The sequence below is a fragment of the Marmota monax genome, unplaced genomic scaffold (assembly GCF_021218885.2).
Source record: "Marmota monax isolate L192 unplaced genomic scaffold, Marmota_monax_Labrador192_F-V1.1 WCK01_AAM20220418_F8-fsc00035, whole genome shotgun sequence".
NCBI classification, from domain to species: domain Eukaryota; kingdom Metazoa; phylum Chordata; class Mammalia; order Rodentia; family Sciuridae; genus Marmota; species Marmota monax.
In genome coordinates, this window is record NW_026691961.1 from 5,455,782 (window position 1) to 5,476,874 (window position 21,093).

The window sequence follows — 21,093 nt, forward strand, 5'->3', positions numbered from 1 at the left end:
TTAAAGGGCAATGAATAAAATTAATGCAGAAAGTAAAACCACTTTCCTCAGTCTTATTTATCTTTTGCAGCTGTATGATTGTAGACTTTCTGAAATCAGATAGTGCCATTTATATTAAGCCTATGTCACTGTCCTGGGGCAACCTGCCATCTGAAGAAAGATGTCATTCCCCCTTGTACCAGACTATTTTGCATCTGCAGCTGGATTGCAGGGGGGGGGTGGAGGGCAGGGAGAAGAGGAGAGGAAGGCCTAAGGAGAGGGCTCTTGTTCTTAGAAGGACTGGAGCCAGCCAGGGAACACTGAGTGGAGAGGAGGAACCTTAGAGTTGTCCCATTTTCAGTTTCTATGGAATTTCTAGGACTCCTTCCTTAATAGGTGGGGAGCTCTACTTTTGGTGGCTGCTACCTTTCTTCCTGGGACAGTTACTCACCTTACAGGTGAGCTTGCTCAGCCCTACTTGGTGGATAAGGACCTGTCATTCTCGTTCTCTCTCCAGTTCCGGCTCTTCCTCCTGAATTGATGACTAAGCTGAGCCATAAGGTAGAGGTAAATTCTTCTAGCAAATGATACCCACTTTAAAACACTCACAGAGAGGTATTTAATATGTCTCTGTTAGCTTATAAACAGACAGGATTCTAGCTTTTCAGCTATTGAAAAACCTTTAAACTGTAAACGTGTGCTCAGTCAGGCCTTTTGCACACATGATTATGGGAAGTGGAAAAAGATGGTTCTCTTATGCTTTATCATCATATCACTAATACTGTGGTGGGTGAAATGCTTCATAAGTAGCTCAACAAGTGACGAGGGTTAAGTGGTCCAGGAGTGCAGTCTGATTGCACGTGGGGGGTTCTTTTACTTGGTGTCTGCTTCTATCTGACATCTGAAACAGAAGCACTGTTGGCAAGAACTATCTGACCAAAGGACCCTATCAAATTCAACTGTGGCCCCAGTCATGGCCAACAGCCAGCAGTTCAGCTACACACAGGTGCTGAATAGGTTGTGTCCTAAAATTTCTTTTGTTGATTAACCTTTTAGAACACAAAGTGCATTGTGGCATAGAATGATGTCAGTGAGCTGTGCATGGCATGTTTCAGATGGTCAGGGCCCATTAGTGGGTCAGGGCACCAGTGCTGGTACTACCAGCATTGAAAAGAGGAGGGAGGAGCTGCAGAATTGAAACCTTGTCAGGTAGATTCCTGTGGGAGGGATTGTTTGGTGATACTGTTGCAGTTTAAAATCCATCCCGTGCTCTACTCAGATGAAGCAAAAAAAGACTGTGTCGGCCTTGGGTTAAATGCCAGCCATTTACCATACTGTTGCACTGTGGCATCAGGCAAGTTGCTTAACCTGTCTGAGGCTCTGTTCTGTCATATTCAAAATAGGGCTGTTTTGTTGAGGTAGGATTAGAGATGAAAGAGAATATATTAAAATCAATATAACAGGTGATTATAGGATGATGCATTAGAATTAGAGCTTTTGTGCACCTGGTACAGAGTGACCTCCCTATAAACCATGATCATTGCCTGTTTTTACTCCTAGATGGTATGTATATAAGCAGTCCTTAAACTTATTGCTATAAAACAGTATAACTAAAACATGAACTAGTTAGTCTTCCCAGGAGTGGAATTTATTCAGAGTAGAATTTATTCAGTGTTCTTGACGTTTAGAATGTGCCATTTCACATGATCTAGGAGATCTTTGATTTTACCCTAAATTATTCCTGTGCAGTTGAGACATCAATCTTAATTTTCCCCCATGAAGTGTGAAGAGCGTTGTAAATTGCTGAGGTCTCTCAGCTGTCTGTTACGTCCCTCAAGACTGTTAAGTGTGGAATTGCTTCCCAACTTCTATTTCAAGTTGTGTGTTTTATCTAAAAAAACAAAGGTTTTTTTCTTTTCTTTTTTTTTTTTTAAGTAGTAGTAATTTTTTTTAAGTAGTAGTAGTTAAGACTTTTTCCTGAACTTCATCGTCTCTACATGATTCCATATTAAGCTTCCTTCTTACCACCTCTGTGCTGCTGTCCCCCTTGCGAGGAGCTGCGCCAGCAGTGAGACTCCTTTTGCTTGACTGCATTTTAGAGCGGCTGCTGCATTCACTGCCTTGAGGATCCATTAAAGTTGTCATCAAAAGCAGGGTCAAAACTCAAACCCCAGCCCTGCCGAGAGCTGTTGAGGCTTTTGGCAGGTTATTCAGCCTCTCTTCTCGTCTGTGGAAATACACTTGTGACCTTGTGGTGACTGTTTTGAGGAGAAGCAGCATCAGGCAGGTTGCTTGCCACGAAGGCTCCACGGCCTTTTCTGCCCCTCTTGTCCTCCCAGGCTTCAGCCCTGTGCTCTTGGGAAGACCTAGCCCCTCCACCCAGGGGGCAGCCAGCTTCAGTGCAGCCTGCAGTCCTGTCCCAGCAGCCACACCTGGGTGCTCCTTTCTGCTCCCTCCCTCCTGTGAGCTGGGCCACCTCCTCCAGAGGCCTGCGCTGGCCCTCCCCCGCACAGGCTTTGGCTTCTTCCAGCAGCCTGACAACCTGCGACACTTCCCTCCTTCAGAAGACCTCCCACATCCCAGCTTGCCTCCTCTCCTGAGGCTTCTTGGTAGTCACCACCCCCTCTCTGGCTGCACACTGGGTCCTAGCTGTGGTGTCCCCACGTCCCTGAGCTGGTTCCTCCCCAGGCCTCCAGTGGCCCCCTGCACATAGCCTTCCCGTCTCACCCGCTTGCTTGCTCCACTGACCTTCCTGAAGCAGTGTTTTCTGGGCTTCCGTGACACCTGCTTCCTAGTTTTGTGTCCCATCTTTCAGCCATACTTCCCAGGCCCCCACGCATGCTCCTCCCATCAACGTGATGGTTCGATGTTGGTGACTCCGGGGTTCAGTCTGAAGAATTCTTGTTCTGTGCATTCTTCATTCGCAATTCTGCCTTTTCTCAGGGCTCAACCCCCTTCACACATCAGTGATTTCCAAAGATCCTCTCTATCCACCCCACATTTCTTCTGGATGTTTCCTAGTACCTCAGAGCCACCATCCACCTTCCCCATTCCTAAGTGTGCCCCACTCTCATGTCTCCAGGCCCTAAAGGGTATAACCCAGGCTGGGACTCCAAGGACTGTCCTCCCTTCTGACTTTTTCTCGACCTCCCCACCTCTTTCATCTGACAGGAGCCACCAGCTTTCTCAGCTTATTTATTGCACTGACTTCCTGCTATCTCCCCAGATCGTAGTCAGGAGGGCATCTGATCATGAATGCCTCCTGACGAATCCTTGGGAGACGGGTACTGCACTTGGCCTAGTGCCCTCGGCCCGTCTCTCCCCCATACCTCAGGCTTTTCTGCTTCCTCTCTGGGGTTGGCCATCATGGTCATTTGGTTCTTGGGTCCTGACTGTGTGGCCTACCTCAGGCTTCTCACTTCATATTCCTTGGGCCTGGAACACAACTCTTCACCTTCAGTGTTTTCTATAGTGCTGTTCTCCCAACTCCCAAGTCCTAACAAAAACCTTAGCGTCTTTCCTTAGGGAAGCTGTCCTTGTGTCTGGGCTTGATCAGTTCCCCAGGAGACACTCCAGCGCAGCTGCTTCCCCCTCAGCTCCTGCTGCTGGTCTGCGCACCTTCCCTCCTTCCCTGCCTCCCTCCCGGGGAGCACAGGACTGAGCCCCATTGTGTAGATCCAGAAGATGGTCTGTTTGTTCACGAGTGAGTAGATAGATGGATAAGTGAACAAGTGAGAATTGAACATATTTATTTGTAATGCAGTTAGGATAGTTCTTAACATATAGTAAGTACTTAATATTGGGAGCTTTATTTATTTTTAATTGACTTTTTAGCTTGTAACCATGCCATGAAACGAAAAAGGAAAACACCAGTCTGGTTAATGGCAACCATGCTCCTTAATGATGTCATTCCTTAAATGCTGAGGCAGTGGCCTGGGCCAGCTCCCTGTCAGCCCTTCACTATTTATTGGTACTCTCCTCCTGCCCTGCCCATGTCAGGACCACACTTCTCGCCCTGACTCTTGCCCACGGTGCTCCCCACAGCCTTGCCTTTTCCCCTCACCTCCTCCATAGCCATAGTGGGCTTCTTAAAGGCAGGGAATAGCTCTTCTCTTCTGCCACACCCAGGACCCAGCACAGAACCCAGAGCCAGGGTTTGTTGAATGAATGAGATGAATGTTTCAAAAGCAGACGGTGGTGGTGTCAGGAGGGGAGGTGTCAGGAGAGGTGGTGTCAGGAGAGGTGGTGTCAGGAGAGGTGGTACAAATCAATTGGCTATTTTAGTCTGAGTAAAAATTTTAAAAATTATACTTCATTTTTCATTTTATACTTGTCCAGACTTCTAGATTACATTCAAATCCTAAATAATAGGGGTATTTCCATGAGTGAGGCAGGCCCAAGGTCTGCCAGGCACCTCACTTCTGTCATGTGGCAGTGTATGGAATCAGCACGTCTGTGGCTGTCTGGCTTTGCTGGACATGTGTACTCATGGTTTAAGAGCAGTCACATCATTGGTTAAGCATCTCCTTTGTCCCAAGCTCTGTATTAAAAACTTTGCATGATACTCTGTGCCCTTCCCAACAACTTGGTAAAGTAGGTAGAGATGCCCATTTAGTGGATTAAGAAACAGAGGGCCAGGCAGACATGTCACACAAACTAAGATGGGGCAGGGTTGGCACCCTGGCCAGGGCGGCCTCAGCACCCGTGGATTCCCATTTGATTTTGTGACCTCCCTTTGGTAGGATTTAAGTAATTACGCTTCTCCGTTATCCTCATGCCAGCCTGTGTCCACTATGAAGGACTATTTTCTCTGCCATGTCCTTGGCCTTCATTAGAGACTTGTAAGGTGAGGTAAGACATGGGAATAGTGGCCTGTTGTTACTTAGTTGAGAGGGGTGACGTGGAGAGAGCAGAGGCAAGGCAAGGCAAGGCGTGACTTGTCGTAAGTGGCAGAACCAGGTCACACCTTTGCCTGGCTCTTTCGACTGCCAGTGTGATTTCTCTCAGCTCTTCCCTGAAGTGGCCGTGGCAATTGTGGGGCCCCATGAGTGGGGTGTGTGCATGGCCGAGGCTGTGAACGCTGTTCACTGCTCTTGTTCTGATTGCCAAGCCTGTTGCCTGCCTCTCACTTCTTTCCTTCAGGGGCCTCCTGTCTGTTGAGCTCCTGTGGCACCTTAGAGTAAAGGAGTGAACCTGGTCCCTTCCTGCCTGCCTTCATGTCCCTCCAGGGAGCTTGGATTGCTTTCATTGCCTTAGTTTTCACTCTTTCAGCCTCAGTATTTAAAAAAAAAAAAAAGAAGAGTTCTTTGTTGGAGAAACACCCACAATGTGAAAAATATGAAAGGAAGAATCAGGAACGAGGAATCACAAGCCCTCAGTCCAAACCATGTGGCTGAGGCCAGTGCAGCCTCACGGAACTGTGCTGCCTGTGAGCGGCAGTGGTCTGTCTCTTCTCCATGTTGCTTCGCAGCTCAGGTGTGGCGATGCACTCCAATGGTTACTGCCCGAGGGAAGCCCCTGTTTAGAACCAGTGCCTCTTGTTCCAGTCCAGTCTCTGTTCACACACCAGGTTCCAGCATGGAGTTTCTAGATGAAATCCTAGCAGATACTTGTTCTGGTTTCTCAACAGACATAACAACTGTGCTTCTTCCCTCCACTCCTCCCATCCCCATATACTGAGTTCCTGCCAAAACGGCAGGGTAGATCCCATGTGCTGCAGCAGGAGCAAGCCTGGCCCTTCCCTCACAGAACAGCTGGCTCTGCTGGGGAGACAGACAAACTGACCTGGGAAGACAGAAGGGAGGTACGCAAGATCGTCGAAGGCCCTGTGCATTGGGCCAGGACTAGCACTTCACCTGGAACACTCTTGCAGATGTCACTGAGGAGGATGCCTCCTGGCAGCAGAGGGTTGGATGGAAGGCTGCCCCTTTCTGGGTGATCTGTCCTCCTTGACCTGTTTGAGTACCTTGGAAATGTCTGTACCATGTGTCTGGAAGATCTGATTTTTGCAGGCACTGAGTGTCTGCCTAGTACTTGGATGGGTTGATGGGGAATAACATCCCTCTCAAGTCAGGAAAATATCCATCGTGACCAACAGGATTGGGTGTTTTTGCATTGCTTTGTTTTTAACTCCTTTCTTTAAAAGTTTTAAAGTTGGGCTGGGGATGTGGCTCAAGTGGTAGTGCGCTCGCCTGGCATGCATGCGGCCCGGGTTCCATCCTCAGCACCACATACAAACAAAGATGTTGTGTCTGCCAAAAACTAAAAAATAAATATTTTTTTTAATATACCAACTTCTTATTCAGGTTTAATGCAACCATATGTCTGTTGTTACAGAGATGAAGGTAGATTTTATTTTGAAAACTCTTCCAGTTGCTGTCGTTAAAACAAACACAAATAATTGGACAGAGGAGCTTCTGTGGAAGTGTGGGAAGAGCCTGTTTAAATAATTTGAACATTCATCGTTAATCACCTAATAAAAAATAAATATTAAAAAATTCTCTCTCGCTCTCTCTTAAAAAAAAAAAAGATTTAAAGTCAATTCAAGCAGTGTCCTCTGGGAAGTCTTTCCTGACTCGATTTAAAAAAAAAAAAGTTTTAAAGTTGTAAAAAATCAACAGAATTTGTGGTAAAGCCCTCTATTCTCTTGCATGGTAAAGTTGAAGAAGCACCTAACCTGTTGTAAACCCTAACCCAATCAGAATTGTATGGGATATGAGAAAACTTTTGTGTTTGATATATTTAAGTAAGCAAACACACACACACACACACACACACACACACAATACTGGGTTTCTCTCAGGGATGAGGTACAAACCAGAACGACAGCCAGATGTGGTGTGGCCCAGGCAGGTAGCTTAGGAGAGTGAGAGATCGAGGTGCAGGCATCAGAAGCTGGCCCTGTCCACCTTGACAGACTCTGGCAAAGGGTAGTTGGGCTTGGTTCTGCACGTGTCACCCTGGGGGTGGTCAGCACACACCCCTGCTGGTGTTTACACATAACTCGTGTGGAGAGATGGACAGACTTTCTGATGCTCCCGCAGACAGATGTATGTTTGTGTCACCTCCAGTGCTGCCATCAGAGATTCTGCCAGGCTGTGTGGTGTCTTGAAGAGGTTGTAGGATTTGGCCTGGATCCCAGCCTAAACACTTGTAATCTTTTTTGGGGAGAGGGAGGCAGGTACTGGGGATTGAATCCAGGGGCCCTCTACCTCTGAGCTATATCCTCAGCCCTTCTTATTTTATTTTTGGGACAGAGTGTCCCTAACTTGCCAGGGCTGATCTTGAACTTGTGATCTACCTGCCTCACCCTTCCAAGTTGTTGGGATTATAGGCATGCACCACTGCACCTGACTGAACACTTATAATCGTCGGGACCTTGGCATAGGCACTTCTTGACTCAGTTTCCTTATCTGTAAAGTCAAGGTAATGCTTCTTGGATTTTCTGTGGTTGGCAGAGTATCTAATAAATACCTCTCTTTCTGGAAACCACTGTATTAATAAGAATAGAGGCTGTTCCCTCGGGCAGAACTTGATATTGGCTGAATTTAACCATTGCAACAAAATCCAGGACTAATGGTGAGTAACTGCCTCTGTGGTTCCTAGTGTCTCCCCACCTACCCCAGTGATGCACTGACTCCAGCAGTCTGAGAATGAGACTGCAGCACTGCCCTTAGCAGCCGAGGAGGACCAAGAAGTGGCATGTTCACAACTGCACCTGCTTACACCCATGTGGCATTCAGGGGCTCTGCTTGTGGAACCTTAGAGTCATTGAAACAGGAGTAACTTGGCTGGTCTTAACGAGACCTTCTAGCTTAGTCTGAATTGGAAATGGTCCTTAGTAGCTGGACCTGGTAGACGATGGCAAACCTAGACATGCTGTTTGCTTAAAACTTAATGGAGGGCTAGAGTTGTGGCTCAGTAGTTGAGTGCTCACCTAGCATGCATGAGGTACTGGGTTCGATCCTCAGTGCCACATAAAATACAATAAAGATTAAAAAAAAAAAAACGTAATGGACATCTGTGAAACCACCCCTCCCCCAAAAAACAAAAGCATGGCTTATCCCTATGCCATTCTGCTGCCGCCAGGGGCAGCCCCTTGTCTAAAATTTGTGCCCATCATTCATATTTGCTATCCCTCCCTCACTTCCCCCAATATGTAGTATGTCCATATTTGTATTTGTTTTTGAACTTGATTTTTTTAAAAAAGGGACTCCTAGAATTTGCACTTCTCACCCATCATCACATCACTGAGTTCCATGCATTTTATTGTACACAGTTGTCACTCATTTTTATTTTCTCCTGTATGGCGCTCCATTGTGTGAACTATCTACAGCTTATCTGTGCCCCTGTTGAGGAGGACCTGGATTGCTTCCTCCCTCTGTCTCTTCCTCACTTTTGGCTGTGATAATCAGTACTATTTTGAAAACTCCTGTATTTATCTCATTACACTCATATGTTGGGGTGATCTAGATGTGTGGACCTGCTGAGTCATGGGTGGAGTGTGTAATGCTCAACTTCAAGTGAGAACACTAGATTGTTTTCCACATCCCAATGGATGGTATTTATCAGTCTTCTAAATTTTTGCCAGTGCAATAGGAATAAAATGTTAGTTTGTTGTGCTCCTAATTTGTTAGTACCTGAGGTTGAGCATCTTGCCATATTTCTTAGCTTTTCATGCTTCCTTTGCGAAGATGCATGATTTGCATGTTTTTTACCTATTTTCCTGTTGTTTCCTTACTTATTTGTAGAAAATGTATTCTGCTGCTGATCTTTGTCAGATGAATGTCGTGCTAATATCTTCTCCCAGTTTGTAAATTCACTCTCTTTAAAATGTCTTCTGATGGATGGGAGTTTTAATATTAATATAGCCAAGCTTCCTGATCTTTTCTGTTATGCTTAACCTTTTTGTATCTTTATAAATTCTTCCCAACTTCAAATTCGGAAAGATATTCACTTACATTTTCTTTTTAAGTTTCAAAGTTTGCTTTTGACATTTAAGTTCTTCATCCATCTGGAGTGGATTTTTGGCCTGGTATGACTAAGAATCCAATTTCATTTTTTTTCCTATGAATAAACAATTTTTCCAGCTCTTCATTTTTCTAGGCTGTTCTGTCAAAAATCAAAGTTTCACAGATGTATAATTCAATTTCTAGGCTCTTACTTCAATGCTGTTGGCCAGTTTGCTTATCTCTGTCCCCTTACTGCACTGTCTTAATTACTGCAGCTTCACAGTGAGCTGTCTGATTTGGTAAGAAAGGTCCCTTCCTATTCTCCAGAAATTTCTTGGCTATTTTTGACCCCTTTGTTCTTCCATTTAAATTTTAGAATCCATCTTTCAGGTTCCTCAGAATAGTTGAGTTATAATTTGCATGTAATAAAATAACTGTATTTGTAAAGCTCACTGTTTTAGCAAATACGCGCAGCAATGTAACCACCACCACAATCAAGATGTAAACTCTTTCATCACCTCCCCAAATTCCCTCATAGTGTTTGAGGTTGGCATCCTTCCCCTGTCCTAATTGTAGTTCCTCACAACTGTGGCTCTTTCCTGTTGAGATTTTTTATCTTAATTTTTATTTTTCATTTCCACAAAAATGTTGTCATATTTTGCCAGAGTTGTACTAAATCTGTAGAACCATTGCAGACTATGTTAAGTCTTTCTGTCCATTAACATGATGCATCTGTCAACCTAGCTGGAAAGACTTTATAAAACAGTTCTTGATTTATAAAAACAACAACAAAAAAAAACCTAAACACTTAAAGTAATTCTTTAAAATTCTGAATACAGGCGCTGGGGTTGCAGCTCAGTGGTTGAGTGCTTGCCTCACATGCATGAGGAACTGGGTTCAATCCTCAGCACCACCAAAAAAAATAAATAAATAAAACAAAGATGTCGCGTCCATCTACAACTAAAAAAAAAATGTTTTAAAAAAAACAAAAAATAAATAAAATTCCTAATAGAGGAAGCATTTTTTTTAGAGAGAGAGAGAGAGAGAATGAGAATGAATCTCTTAATATTTATTCTTCAGTCTTTGGTGGACACAACATCTTTGTTTGTATGTGGTGCTGAGGATCAAACCCGGGCCGCTCGCATGCCAGGAGAGTGCTCTACTGCTTGAGCCACATCCCCAGACCAGGAAGCATTTTATATGACAGTCATGAACCTCAATAAACAAAATACTGTTAAATACCCAGCAGACAGATACTTGGCAGTATTTTGATGTTTTTCAAAATATCCATGTCTATATCTACATCTACATATTTCTCACGTGTTGGCACTAAACCAGCTTCACTGCTTACCTACAAGGCCTCGGCCAGCTGTTTAGCTTCTCTGGTGCTCAGTCTCTTTCTTGTGTGACCACTGGAGCATTCCTCCCTTGGGGTTGGGCTTTCCTGAAGATTGAATGCCATGCTATGTTCAGATTGTCAAGAGACAGTGGCCCAGGCAAGTGGAGCTGGGAGTGGGCAGGGTCCTTACGTGAAAGGAGCTGCCTTGCTCGTCCACAAGGAAACAGGGTGGACTCCCAGTGTGTTTGGTTCCCCAGTGGCTTTGACAAAGTGGCAAGATCCACAGGAGGCCTTGAATCATTTCCCTGACGAATTTGGAGAAGGTTAGAGTTACAGAGCAGCCTGCTTCATGCTGCTTCTAACAGGCAAGCTGGACCTGCTGGAGGACACAGTTGACGGCCAATTCATTTTGCTGATTCATCCATTACAGGCGTGGCTTTGAGCCAGAGCTTGGCTTCTAGATTAAAGGCTGTGAGCTGCAAAGCTGCTGGGACTTGAAGGAATGCTGGTAAATTATTGCCATGTGAAGGCCAGCAGTGAAAAGTGGATTGTTATTTGTTTCCCCTTTTAAGTGATCCTTTTTCCAAATGTTCTCAGATAAATTCCCTCACCACGTTGGTGAGTTGTTTGTGGCGTTTGTCCCTGGGGCTGGGAGCAGAGTGATTAGAAACAGTCAGATACCATGGAGGGGATCATCATGGCTCCTTTCCGACCTGTCATCACCTTTGCTGTCCTGGGAATGTTGACCCAAGCCCCTCTTTTACTTGGTAATCCAAATGAAACTTGAGGTTTTTATAAGGATCGTTACAAGTGCCATCCTTTGGGGGTATGCTTCAGGATAGTCCTCTCAGATCCGAGAAGGAGATTTAAGAGGAAGATGCAGGAGACTCCTTTGACAGCAGTTGGTGCAAACTGTCAGAGTGATGGTGGGACTTGAGGGGACCCCAAGGTCTCACTGTGTCAGTGAGTTGCTCACTTCTAGATCTGGCTGCCTTCACCATTTCGCCCCCTGTGTGGAAGGGCATGTTATTCCAAGCACAAGCTCAGGCTCTCTGCTATGGGAGACTCTGCATAGCGTGAGCTCTCCCTAGTACCTCGAGGAGTCTTTCTTGTTTCATCTTTAACTGTAGCTCTGTTTCTGGCCAGCACTAATATTGGTCAGGGAGAAGGCAGGCTGCTCTGCACCTTGCTTCACAGATCTCAGAGTCTAATTGGTAGGAAAATAGGTTTTATTCAAAGCCAGGTTTGAAGGAAGATAGAAGAAAATTTTTTGTTTAAAAAATTTCCATGTTTGGGAAGCTCTGGAGAAAGGAAGACTTAAAATAAAGGAGAAGAGATGTAAAGTGAGACAGAAGGCAAGAAGATTTGGTTAGTCTGTGCTGGACAGGCCTGGGCAGGGGGACAGCCTCCGTCTCAGCTGCTCTGGCACCAGCGGGCCAGGGGTTGCAACCTTGTTAGACTTTACTCTAAGCACAAGGAAGTTGCTCTCAATTTTAGTTGAGGAGTCCTTCGTTTTAGTCTGTTCAGAGTAAATATTTGAAAAGTACAGCAGACTGAGTGAAAATTTGTTTTAAAGAAGTAGGACACACACACACACACACACACACACCCATCTTTGTTTAGATGGCTAAATATTTGGGGCATGGCAGTTCGCAAACCACCATGGTGCTCGGAAGTTTTAGTCATATCTGGTCCAGTGGAAGATGAAAAAGTATCAGGTGTTGGACAGGTTCCAATATCTGTCCTTCCCTTGGATTTAAGGTCCCCAGCACACTGGAGTCTCTTGTCCACTTCTGATATGCTCAGAGTCTGCCTGCTACCTACATTCATTCAGGTAACATTTATTGAGACCCACTGTGCACCAAGAGCTTTGTAGGTGCTGGTGTGCAGATTCCCAGGTACCAAGACTGCCACCATCAGCATGACCAGGCCCTTAGCATCTCACTAAGCCTGGGGAATAAAGTGATAGTGGCCAGGAGAGACGTGCCCAAAACGCATGAGCCAGAGCCAGTACCAGCACACAGACACAGGTGCCTGTCCACCCATGGGCCTGCCACCAGTTCTCACTCCAACACTACCAATGTGTTCTGTCCACCAGCCTCAGAGGAGGGGTCAGCATGGGATTAGAACACACTGGACCTGGCCTGGGCTGGGGGTGTGACCCAGTAGTAGAACACTTGCCTAGCTTGCGCAAAGCTTGGGTTCCTTCTGCAACACTGCGAAAACAATAAATGTCTGAAGCATTTACATTCAGAGGGGCATCAGCTCTGGCTTGCAAGTTCTCCTGCTAGCCAGAGGCACAGTGCAGAGAGGGGGTGGACTTTAAGAGCAAATGGGGAAAGAGGCATGTCTCAAGTACTGTGGAGGCATCTGGAATTTGCAGAGTCCAAAGTGAGATGCAGAGCAGCAAGAAGGGCCCCTAGCAACAGGAGTGGAGAAACTTGGTTTTGTGTCCTGGCAGTGCCATTTCCCCAGGCTGTGGCCTGCAGCAGACCTCTGACCTTTATGACCCTACTTTCTAATCAGTAAGAATGATTCCTTCCTGACAAGAATCCACAAGATATGCAAATCACAGGGCACATATTTGACCATATTTGACACAGTGGTCTGCCGCAGTCTGGCTGGGCACAATCAGGAGCCACTTGTCAAAAGAAACTAACTTTATTTTTAGAACCACACACGCCAAATAAAACAGCCTCTCAGGAAAAACCCTCAGAGCCTCAACTGCCACCACCGGCTTTCCACAAGCCTCTCTCTCCCACACAAGCTTCTCCCGACCTCCCACAATCCTCCTGCTCTTGAGGCCGATTGGCTGGGTCACGTGGGCGGAGCCAAAAAAGTCCCCCAATGAGCAGCTCCGTGGTCTGAAAGGGCAGGGAAACAGCCCAATGAGCATCACCGCAGAGGAGCCAATCAGCTAGATGTTGCTGGGGCCGAGGAGCCAATCAGCTAGATGTTGCTGGGGCCGCTGTGAGCCAATCATCAGCCGGCAGCTGGAAGTTTGCTGGCAGCTGGAAGTTTGCTGGGGCCCCTTCGGCTGTGGCTCTCAACATCTCCCCCTCTCTGTTTAAACAACAAGCATGTGGCTTAGGGACCGTGCCTGCCTTAGGTTGTCCAATAGTACATATGGTCCTTAGGTTGGTACCATTGCAATTGGATCTTACCCGTCACTGACTACCGGTCCAGTATACAGCCACACCTGTGGAGAGGTCTTTGTACCAGCGGGGGGGTGAGGTTCTTTGCCTCACCTCTGTTGGCCCCCAAATTTTAGCTGGACGATCATGACAAGCAGAAGGGAGGAAGATACACCAAGCCAGTTGACGGCTCCTTTTGGAAAAATTGTACCACCAATGACATCATCAGCAAAAATACCCCAACACTACCACAAGTCGCTGCACCAACAGATAGTTCACAATGCATACAGGTGAGCTCACAATGTGTCCAGGCAAGTTCTGCAAGCAGTTCAGTGATGGCTATTGTAGAAGCTGTAGATTGGTTTTATCTTTGACTTCACCAGCACTGGGATGAAGATAGGAATTCTGGCAATAATGGCTAAAGAAAAAATTATGTAACATTACAGAAGGCACTAAAAGAAAACAATTTTCTTAACAATTTACATTATCTTTAAGAGAATTATTAAATATAATGAAAAGGAAAGGTGAAAGTAAACAAACAGATCTGTTAACCTTCTTTTTTGTTTACATATTAAAACAATCCTCAACAGTTGTTTACCCAATTTAAATTAAACCATATAAATCACGTGAAAAAAAAAATATTTGGATCCATTTTATCATGAGCGCTCATCATATATGATATATGGACATACATACATTCAAACATATAACACAAAACACAAGTGTGCACACATAATAGAATACATACAACACATAACATTATAGTAAAGGCCTTATAACTTTCTACAGGTGAAATCTCCATTGCAATGTTTAAAAACTCTATAGTCAAAAAATAGAACTGATCAGCAAAACATTAACCTAGGTCTGTATGAGCTCAAAAAACAAAATAGAACTTCATGATATGGCAAAGGGCAATAATAAAATAGATATTGAAAAAAGCATCCTGGTTCTGTTGCAGATGTAAGAATAGCCAAACTGGAGTTTTGGATATCAGTTGTTATGGATTTGAGCCAAATCATCTTCTTTTTGGTCTGTAGAAATCGCTTTAGTTAATCTTTGTGGAATCCAAATCGGCTGCTGTTCTCCCTGTGGAAACACACAAACAGACCCCCGACTCCAGACAATTACTGGGTCAGGACCTTTCCATTGTCCTGTTAGAATATCCTTCCAAAGTACCTTGGGCTTATGTACATTTTTTGGACACATATGCCTTTCCGCAGCACTAAGTCCTGATGAATCCAAATTTAAAAAGTTTAGAGTAAAAAGGGTTATTTTAAGTTTATCTTTGGGGAATATATACCCCTTCCCAATTCCTTCTTTTTGCTTTAATAAGTACATTTTAATAGTTTGATGAGCTCTTTCAACTATGCCTTGTCCCTGTGGATTGTATGGGATTCCTGTTATATGAGTAATGCCAAATGTTGAGCAAAATTGTTTAAAAGAGGTAGAAGTATAACCAGGGGCATTATCTGTTTTTAACTGTTTTGGAACACCCACAGTGGCAAAATTTTGTAAGCAATGAGCTATAACATCTTTAGTTTTTTCTCCGGCATGAAGGGAGCCCATCAAAAATCCAGAAGAAGTATCAACTGTAACATGCAAATATTTTAATTTTCCAAATTCTGGCAAGTGTGTGACGTCCATCTGCCAAATATGGTTAGGTATCAATCCTCTAGGATTGACTCCAAGATTAACTTGTGGTAAAAAGGTCACACAATTTTGACATTGTTTTATTATTTGTCTAGCTTGTTCCTTAGTTATTTTAAAACGCTTTTGTAAAGTATTAGCATTGACATGGAACTTTTTATGAAAATTTATAGCTTCTTCTAGTGTAGAGAAAATATGTATGTCATGTGTAGTTTTATCTGCTAAATCATTGCCCAAACTAAGGGCTCCAGGCAATCCTGTATGTGCCCTGATATGTCCTATAAAGAATGGATCTTTTCTGTCCCAGATTAGACTTTGTATAGTGGAAAGCAAAGAGAAAACAGTAGAAGAAGGGGAAATCCTACCAGCATCTTCAAGAGATACTATAGCATTAACTACATACTGACTATCAGAAAATAAATTAAATACAGAATCTTTAAACATCACAAAAGCTTGTAAAACTGCATTAAGCTCTACCTTTTGAGCTGATTGTTTGGGTACTAAAAATGTAAAAGTTTGATCAGGGGTAACTACTGCTGCTGTACCATTATTTGACCCATCAGTGAATATATTTGGAGCATTCATGATAGGTGTTTTTCTTGTCATTTTTGGAAAAATTACAGGATGCAATGACCAAAAAGACAATAAAGGATTAGATGGTAAATGGTTATCAAATGAAACATTAGATTTGCACGTGATTATTGCCCAAGTATTTAACTCATTAGCTAACTCATCAATTTGATTCATAGTATATGGAGTAATAATTTTATTGGGAGAAATCCCAAACACTCCCTTTGCTGCTTTTATTCCTTTGAGTATTAATTGTCCTACAGCCTCAGGATACCTAGTAAGAATAGTGTTAGGAGAATAAGATAAATGTATCCATAATAATGGACCTTCTTGCCAAAATACACCTGTAGGAATATTTTTTGTTGGTAGTACAATAAATAATAAAGGCAAACTTATATCAATTCTATCCAAATGCATATTTTCCATATATGTTTCAATGATTTTTAATGCCTTTCTTGCTTCAGGCGTTAACATTCGGGGTGAATTTGGATCTGATGGACCTTTTAGGATATCAAATAAAGGTCCCAACTCTCCTGTTGGTATACCTAAATAAGGCCTTATCCAATTTATGTCTCCTAATAACTTTTGAAAGTCATTAAGTGATTTGAGTTGATCTACTCGTATTTGAATTTTTGGTGGACGGACCATGGTTGAGGATAATAAAACCCCTAAATAATTAATTGGAAGATTTAATTGTACTTTATCTATTGCTATCTCTAGATTATAATTTTTTAATAAATTTGTAAGTGTGGCATAACATTCTAGCAATGTGTTTTTATCTTTGTGTGCTAATAATACATCATCCATATAGTGAAATATTTGTAGTTCAGGATTTTGATTTCTAAGTGGCTGGATTACTTTGTTAACATAAATTTGACACATAGTTGGGCTGTTAGCCATCCCTTGAGGGAGTACTTTCCATTCATATCTCTGATCAGGACCTTCATGATTCCGTGCAGGGATAGTAAATGCAAAACGTGGACTATCCTCAGGATGAATTGGAATTGAAAAAAAACAATCTTTAATATCTATAACTAAAACATACCAGGTTTTTGGCAAAGCAGACAACTGAGGAATCCCTGATTGAGCAGGTCCCATAATAACCATCTCATTATTAATGGCTCTTAAATCTTGCAATAATCTCCATTTACCAGATTTCTTTTTGATGACAAAAATGGGAGTATTATGGGGAGATACAGAAGGTTGTATATGTCCTTCCGCTAATTGTTGTTTGACCAGGTCATGGGCTGCTTGTATCTTTTCTTTAGTCAGGGGCCACTGAGGAACCCATACTGGTCTTTCTGATTTCCAAGTAATTTTTATTGTCTCAGTGGCCCTTTCTGAAAATCCAACCCATGTCTTTCTGTTCCTTGATCTATTTGTATTGATGCTGCTATACCTTGTTCTTGTTTTTCTAATCTTTTTCCTTTCCTAAAACCTTGTCTAGTCATAATAGTGGGTGCATTTTGGTTGATGTTATTTGTTAATGTCAAACCTAATTGATCTAGGACATCTCGTCCCCATAAATTTACGGGAAGATGATCCAATACATATGGCTGTATAGTTCCTTCACATCCTTCAGGATCCTTCCAATCTAATACCATTGCACTTCTATGGGGATTAGTCGCCACTCCTAGGCCTCGAAGCATTTGAGTGGCTTGTTGTAATGGCCAATGTTTTGGCCATTCTTGACGAGAGATGATGCTAAGGTCTGCACCTGTATCCAGTAGCCCATTAAATTCATGTCCTTGAATATTTAGTTTTAGCATGGGGCGAGAATCTAAATTTAAAGAAAGCATAGCCCAATCTACACCTGTGGAGCCTAATCCCTTGGAACCTCTTTCTACAGTACAACTGGAAAATTTATCATGTAGGCTGGGTATTATTAGTAACTGTGCTATTCTATCTCCTGGTGAAATTACTGATATACCCTTTGGAGAACTGGCTATAATTTTTATTTCACCTTCATAATCGGGATCAATTACCCCAGGACTTATCATAAGTCCTTTTAGAGTAGAAGAGCTGCGTCCCAATAATAAGCCTACTGTTCCTTTGGGAAGAGGTCCTTTCACCCCTGTGGGAATGATTTGAACTCCCATCTCTGGAGTTAGTACTGCTCTGGCGGAGGCGCAGATGTCCAACCCTGCGCTCCCTCTGGTTTGTCTGATGAGGGATCTGATGGACAATGTGTCCTGGGCACTACCTTGATGGGGTTGCTAGGTTCCTCCAGTGCTCCGTATATTTGTGGTTTTGGGCCCCGGAGCATTGGGCCCCCCTGTCCATTTTTTGGCAATGGAGCCCGATGCCTTTCTCCACGATATCGTGGATAAACACCTGGTCCTTGTTCGTTTTTTGATAATGGAGTACCCTCTATGGTGGTTTGAGAACGGCATTCATTAGCCCAATGTCTCCCTCTATGGCATCGTGGGCAAATACCTGGTATTCTACTCCTTTGATACCTAGTTTTGTTAAACCCTCCTCCAATGGGGCAATTCCTTTTAAAATGTGCTGTTTGTTCACAATTGTAGCATGTTCTTGGCCTGGCATCTAAAGCCTGTTTTACTGCAGCTGCCACAATTTGCCCTTGTTCATTAATGTCTCTGGCATCTAAAGCCTGTTTTACTGCAACTGCCACGACTTGCTCTTGTTCATTAATGTCTCTACATAATTTAATATATGTGTTTAAATCTTCATGTTTCCATGGTCTAATGATATCTCTGCACCAACGATTCGCTTGCTCATAAGCCAGGTGTTTTAGTAATGGCATTGCTTGTTCTGTATTCCCAAAAACTCTGGTAGCTGTTTGAATAAGCCTATCTACAAATTCAGCATAAGGTTCATTAGCTCCTTGTATTACCTTAGATAATTGACCTTGTAAACCTCCATGTCCTTGTAAAGTCTTCCATGCCTTAATTGCATCTACAACAATTTGTGCATATACACCAGGATCATATGCAATTTGTTGCTGCTGATCCTCATAAGGTCCCTTTCCTAACAACATATCTAGATTTCTCTGAGGATAACCAGCTGCTGCATTTCGCCTAGCCGTCTCCTTGCAGAATTCCTCATTGGCAACCTTCCATAACAGGTATTGTCCTCCATTTAGCACAGCTTTACACATATTAGCCCAATCTGCTGGCGTCATGTTCAAGTTGTTAATGGATTCGACCATGCTTACAGTGAAGGGTGCTTGAGGACCATAGGTTGTTACAGCCTCTTTTAGCTGCTTCACTGTTTTGAAATTTAAAACTTGGTAAAATCGCTGCCCTCCTGCCTCAAATACAGGGCATGTTAATATTTGAGATCTTGTCTCAGGATCCCAACTATCAACTGCAGGGGTTGGGGACCTCCCAGCATATGGAGGTGGCCTTGTTAGTTGGACACTTACGTCCTCTGGTGATAGAAAGGTGTTAGTAGCAGTCTCCTGTAGAGGTGGTGCTGTTGGTTGGACACTTACACCCTCTGGTGATAGAAAGGTGTTATTAGCAGTCTCCTGTTGTAACTTTCCCCCTGATGGCTTTTTCTGTTTTACACTTTCTTTCTCTGTCTGACTAGCTCGAGAGGCCTTCTCTTTTACTTGAATCTTTTCCTCTGTCTGACTAACTTGAGAGACCTTCTCTTTTACTTGAATCATTATGTCTTCTTCTTCCTCTACCATTGTCTGAACTGAAGGCTTTGGACTAAGCAAACAAGATATGAACGTCCACAATGGCAATGTGCCAACTGGCAGAGTCCCTGGGCTTTTCTTTTCTATTCTTTTTAAATCTTCACCATGATGGTTCCATTGTGATATATTTAACAACTCCTCCTTAAAAAGCCATGGGCTACATTTTTGTGTTGTATCAACGTATGCCCTGATTGTTCTTGATTTTACTGAGATGCCTCCTTCCTCTAATAATTTACTTAACACTCTTTCAGTTTGTTTTTTACTAATTTCTGATCCCGTATTTCTACTATAATACAACCCAACAAGATAACGCCTAACAAAACTGAAACAGAGTGAAACAAAATTGGAACAACACAAAATCATTATAATAGCCTCCTGAAATGTCCATCCGTCCTTTCTCCCTATCTGTTCCTCAGATGTGAGCGGTTTTTCTTCCATCTTACACATCTCCAGGGACAGGCAACTTAAAACAAAAGTGAAACAAAATAACAAAAGAAGAATCTTAAAATGGCTACCCATCCTCTCGCCCTGCCCTCAGGGGCGAGCAGTTTCACTTACCCTCAGTCACTCCCCATGCGAGCCACCAAATGCCGCAGTCTGGCTGGGCACAATCAGGAGCCACTTGTCAAAAGAAACTAACTTTATTTTTAGAACCACACACGCCAAACAAAACAGCCTCTCAGGAAAAACCCTCAGAGCCTCAACTGCCACCACCGGCTTTCCACAAGCTTCTCTCTCCCACACAAGCTTCTCCCGACCTCCCACAATCCTCCTGCTCTTGAGGCCGATTGGCTGGGTCACGTGGGCGGAGCCAAAAAAGTCCCCCAATGAGCAGCTCCGTGGTCTGAAAGGGCAGGGAAACAGCCCAATGAGCATCACCGCAGAGGAGCCAATCAGCTAGATGTTGCTGGGGCCGCTGTGAGCCAATCATCAGCCGGCAGCTGGGAGTTTGCTGGCAGCTGGAAGTTTGCTGGGGCCCCTTCGGCTGTGGCCCTCAACAGTGGTCACCACTGTAGTCTTTGTAGCTTTTTTCTTCGTGTCTGTTTTTAACAAAATAGTGAGGACTTACAGTTTTTATCTAGTGGTTTTGTTTATTTTTATTTTCTTAACTCTGAATATGAATAATTTCCAGGGGGTCATGCTAGCTGCAAATATTTGGAAAGTTAGTGTTCTGTTTATGTCATTCCAGGTCTTTGCATTGTGTGAATCACCTTCATACTGTGAGGGAGGTTGGGAAACAAGGACTCTCCCTTTTCTCCAGACAAGGAAGCTCAGATTAGAAGGGTTTTCAAGACATACCCAAAGTCACATGTCTTCTAAGTGAGCAAGGACAGAGTTCAGACATGAGCTCAAGGCTCCTTTGGTCACCTCAGGCCACATTTCCTATGTGACAACCTCATAAAGATTTCCTTTTCTTGTAGCTGTCAATACCAGCAAATATGCAGAAAGCTATCGGATCCAGACCTATGCTGACTATGTGGGGAAAAAACAGGACGAGAAGCAGAACAAGAGAAAGTGGACAGAGGATGGTTGGAAGGAGGTGGAGAGAAAGCGGCTGAGCACTCAGGGTTTGTCCCACCCGCTGCAGAGCCACTATTACCACCCCAACAGGTGAGTGTGCCTGCTTGGGCTGTTTGGGCTGAATCATCCAGCAGTATCTCTTCTTGTGCTTCCTTTAGGGTTATAAATAAGAAATCTGACTTTGAGAGTGGTCCCCCGCCCCCTCTTATCACGTAGTGTCAGAAGTGACTACTACTTTAATTCCTTAGATTTGAGAGAACAACTTGTAGGCCATGGCTATTATGG

At 43.7% G+C, this 21,093-nt stretch overlaps 1 protein-coding gene and 1 long non-coding RNA gene across 3 annotated transcripts in view; one reads left to right on the forward strand and one right to left on the reverse strand.

Annotated features, from left to right (window-relative positions):
- Parn (poly(A)-specific ribonuclease) overlaps positions 1-21,093 on the forward strand; it is a 149,401-nt gene that overhangs the window by 100,371 nt on the left and 27,937 nt on the right. For both annotated transcript variants that reach the window (XM_046440497.2, XM_058577952.1), the window contains one exon: positions 20,709-20,898. In XM_046440497.2, the coding sequence (XP_046296453.1) occupies positions 20,709-20,898 (190 nt within the window). The remainder of the gene's footprint in view (positions 1-20,708; positions 20,899-21,093) is intronic.
- LOC131424039 (uncharacterized) lies at positions 3,676-10,655 on the reverse strand. The gene is made up of 3 exons (XR_009226421.1): positions 10,460-10,655; positions 10,282-10,374; positions 3,676-6,240 (listed from the first exon to the last, which is right to left on the reverse strand). It is a non-coding gene; the product is annotated as an uncharacterized LOC131424039 (long non-coding RNA).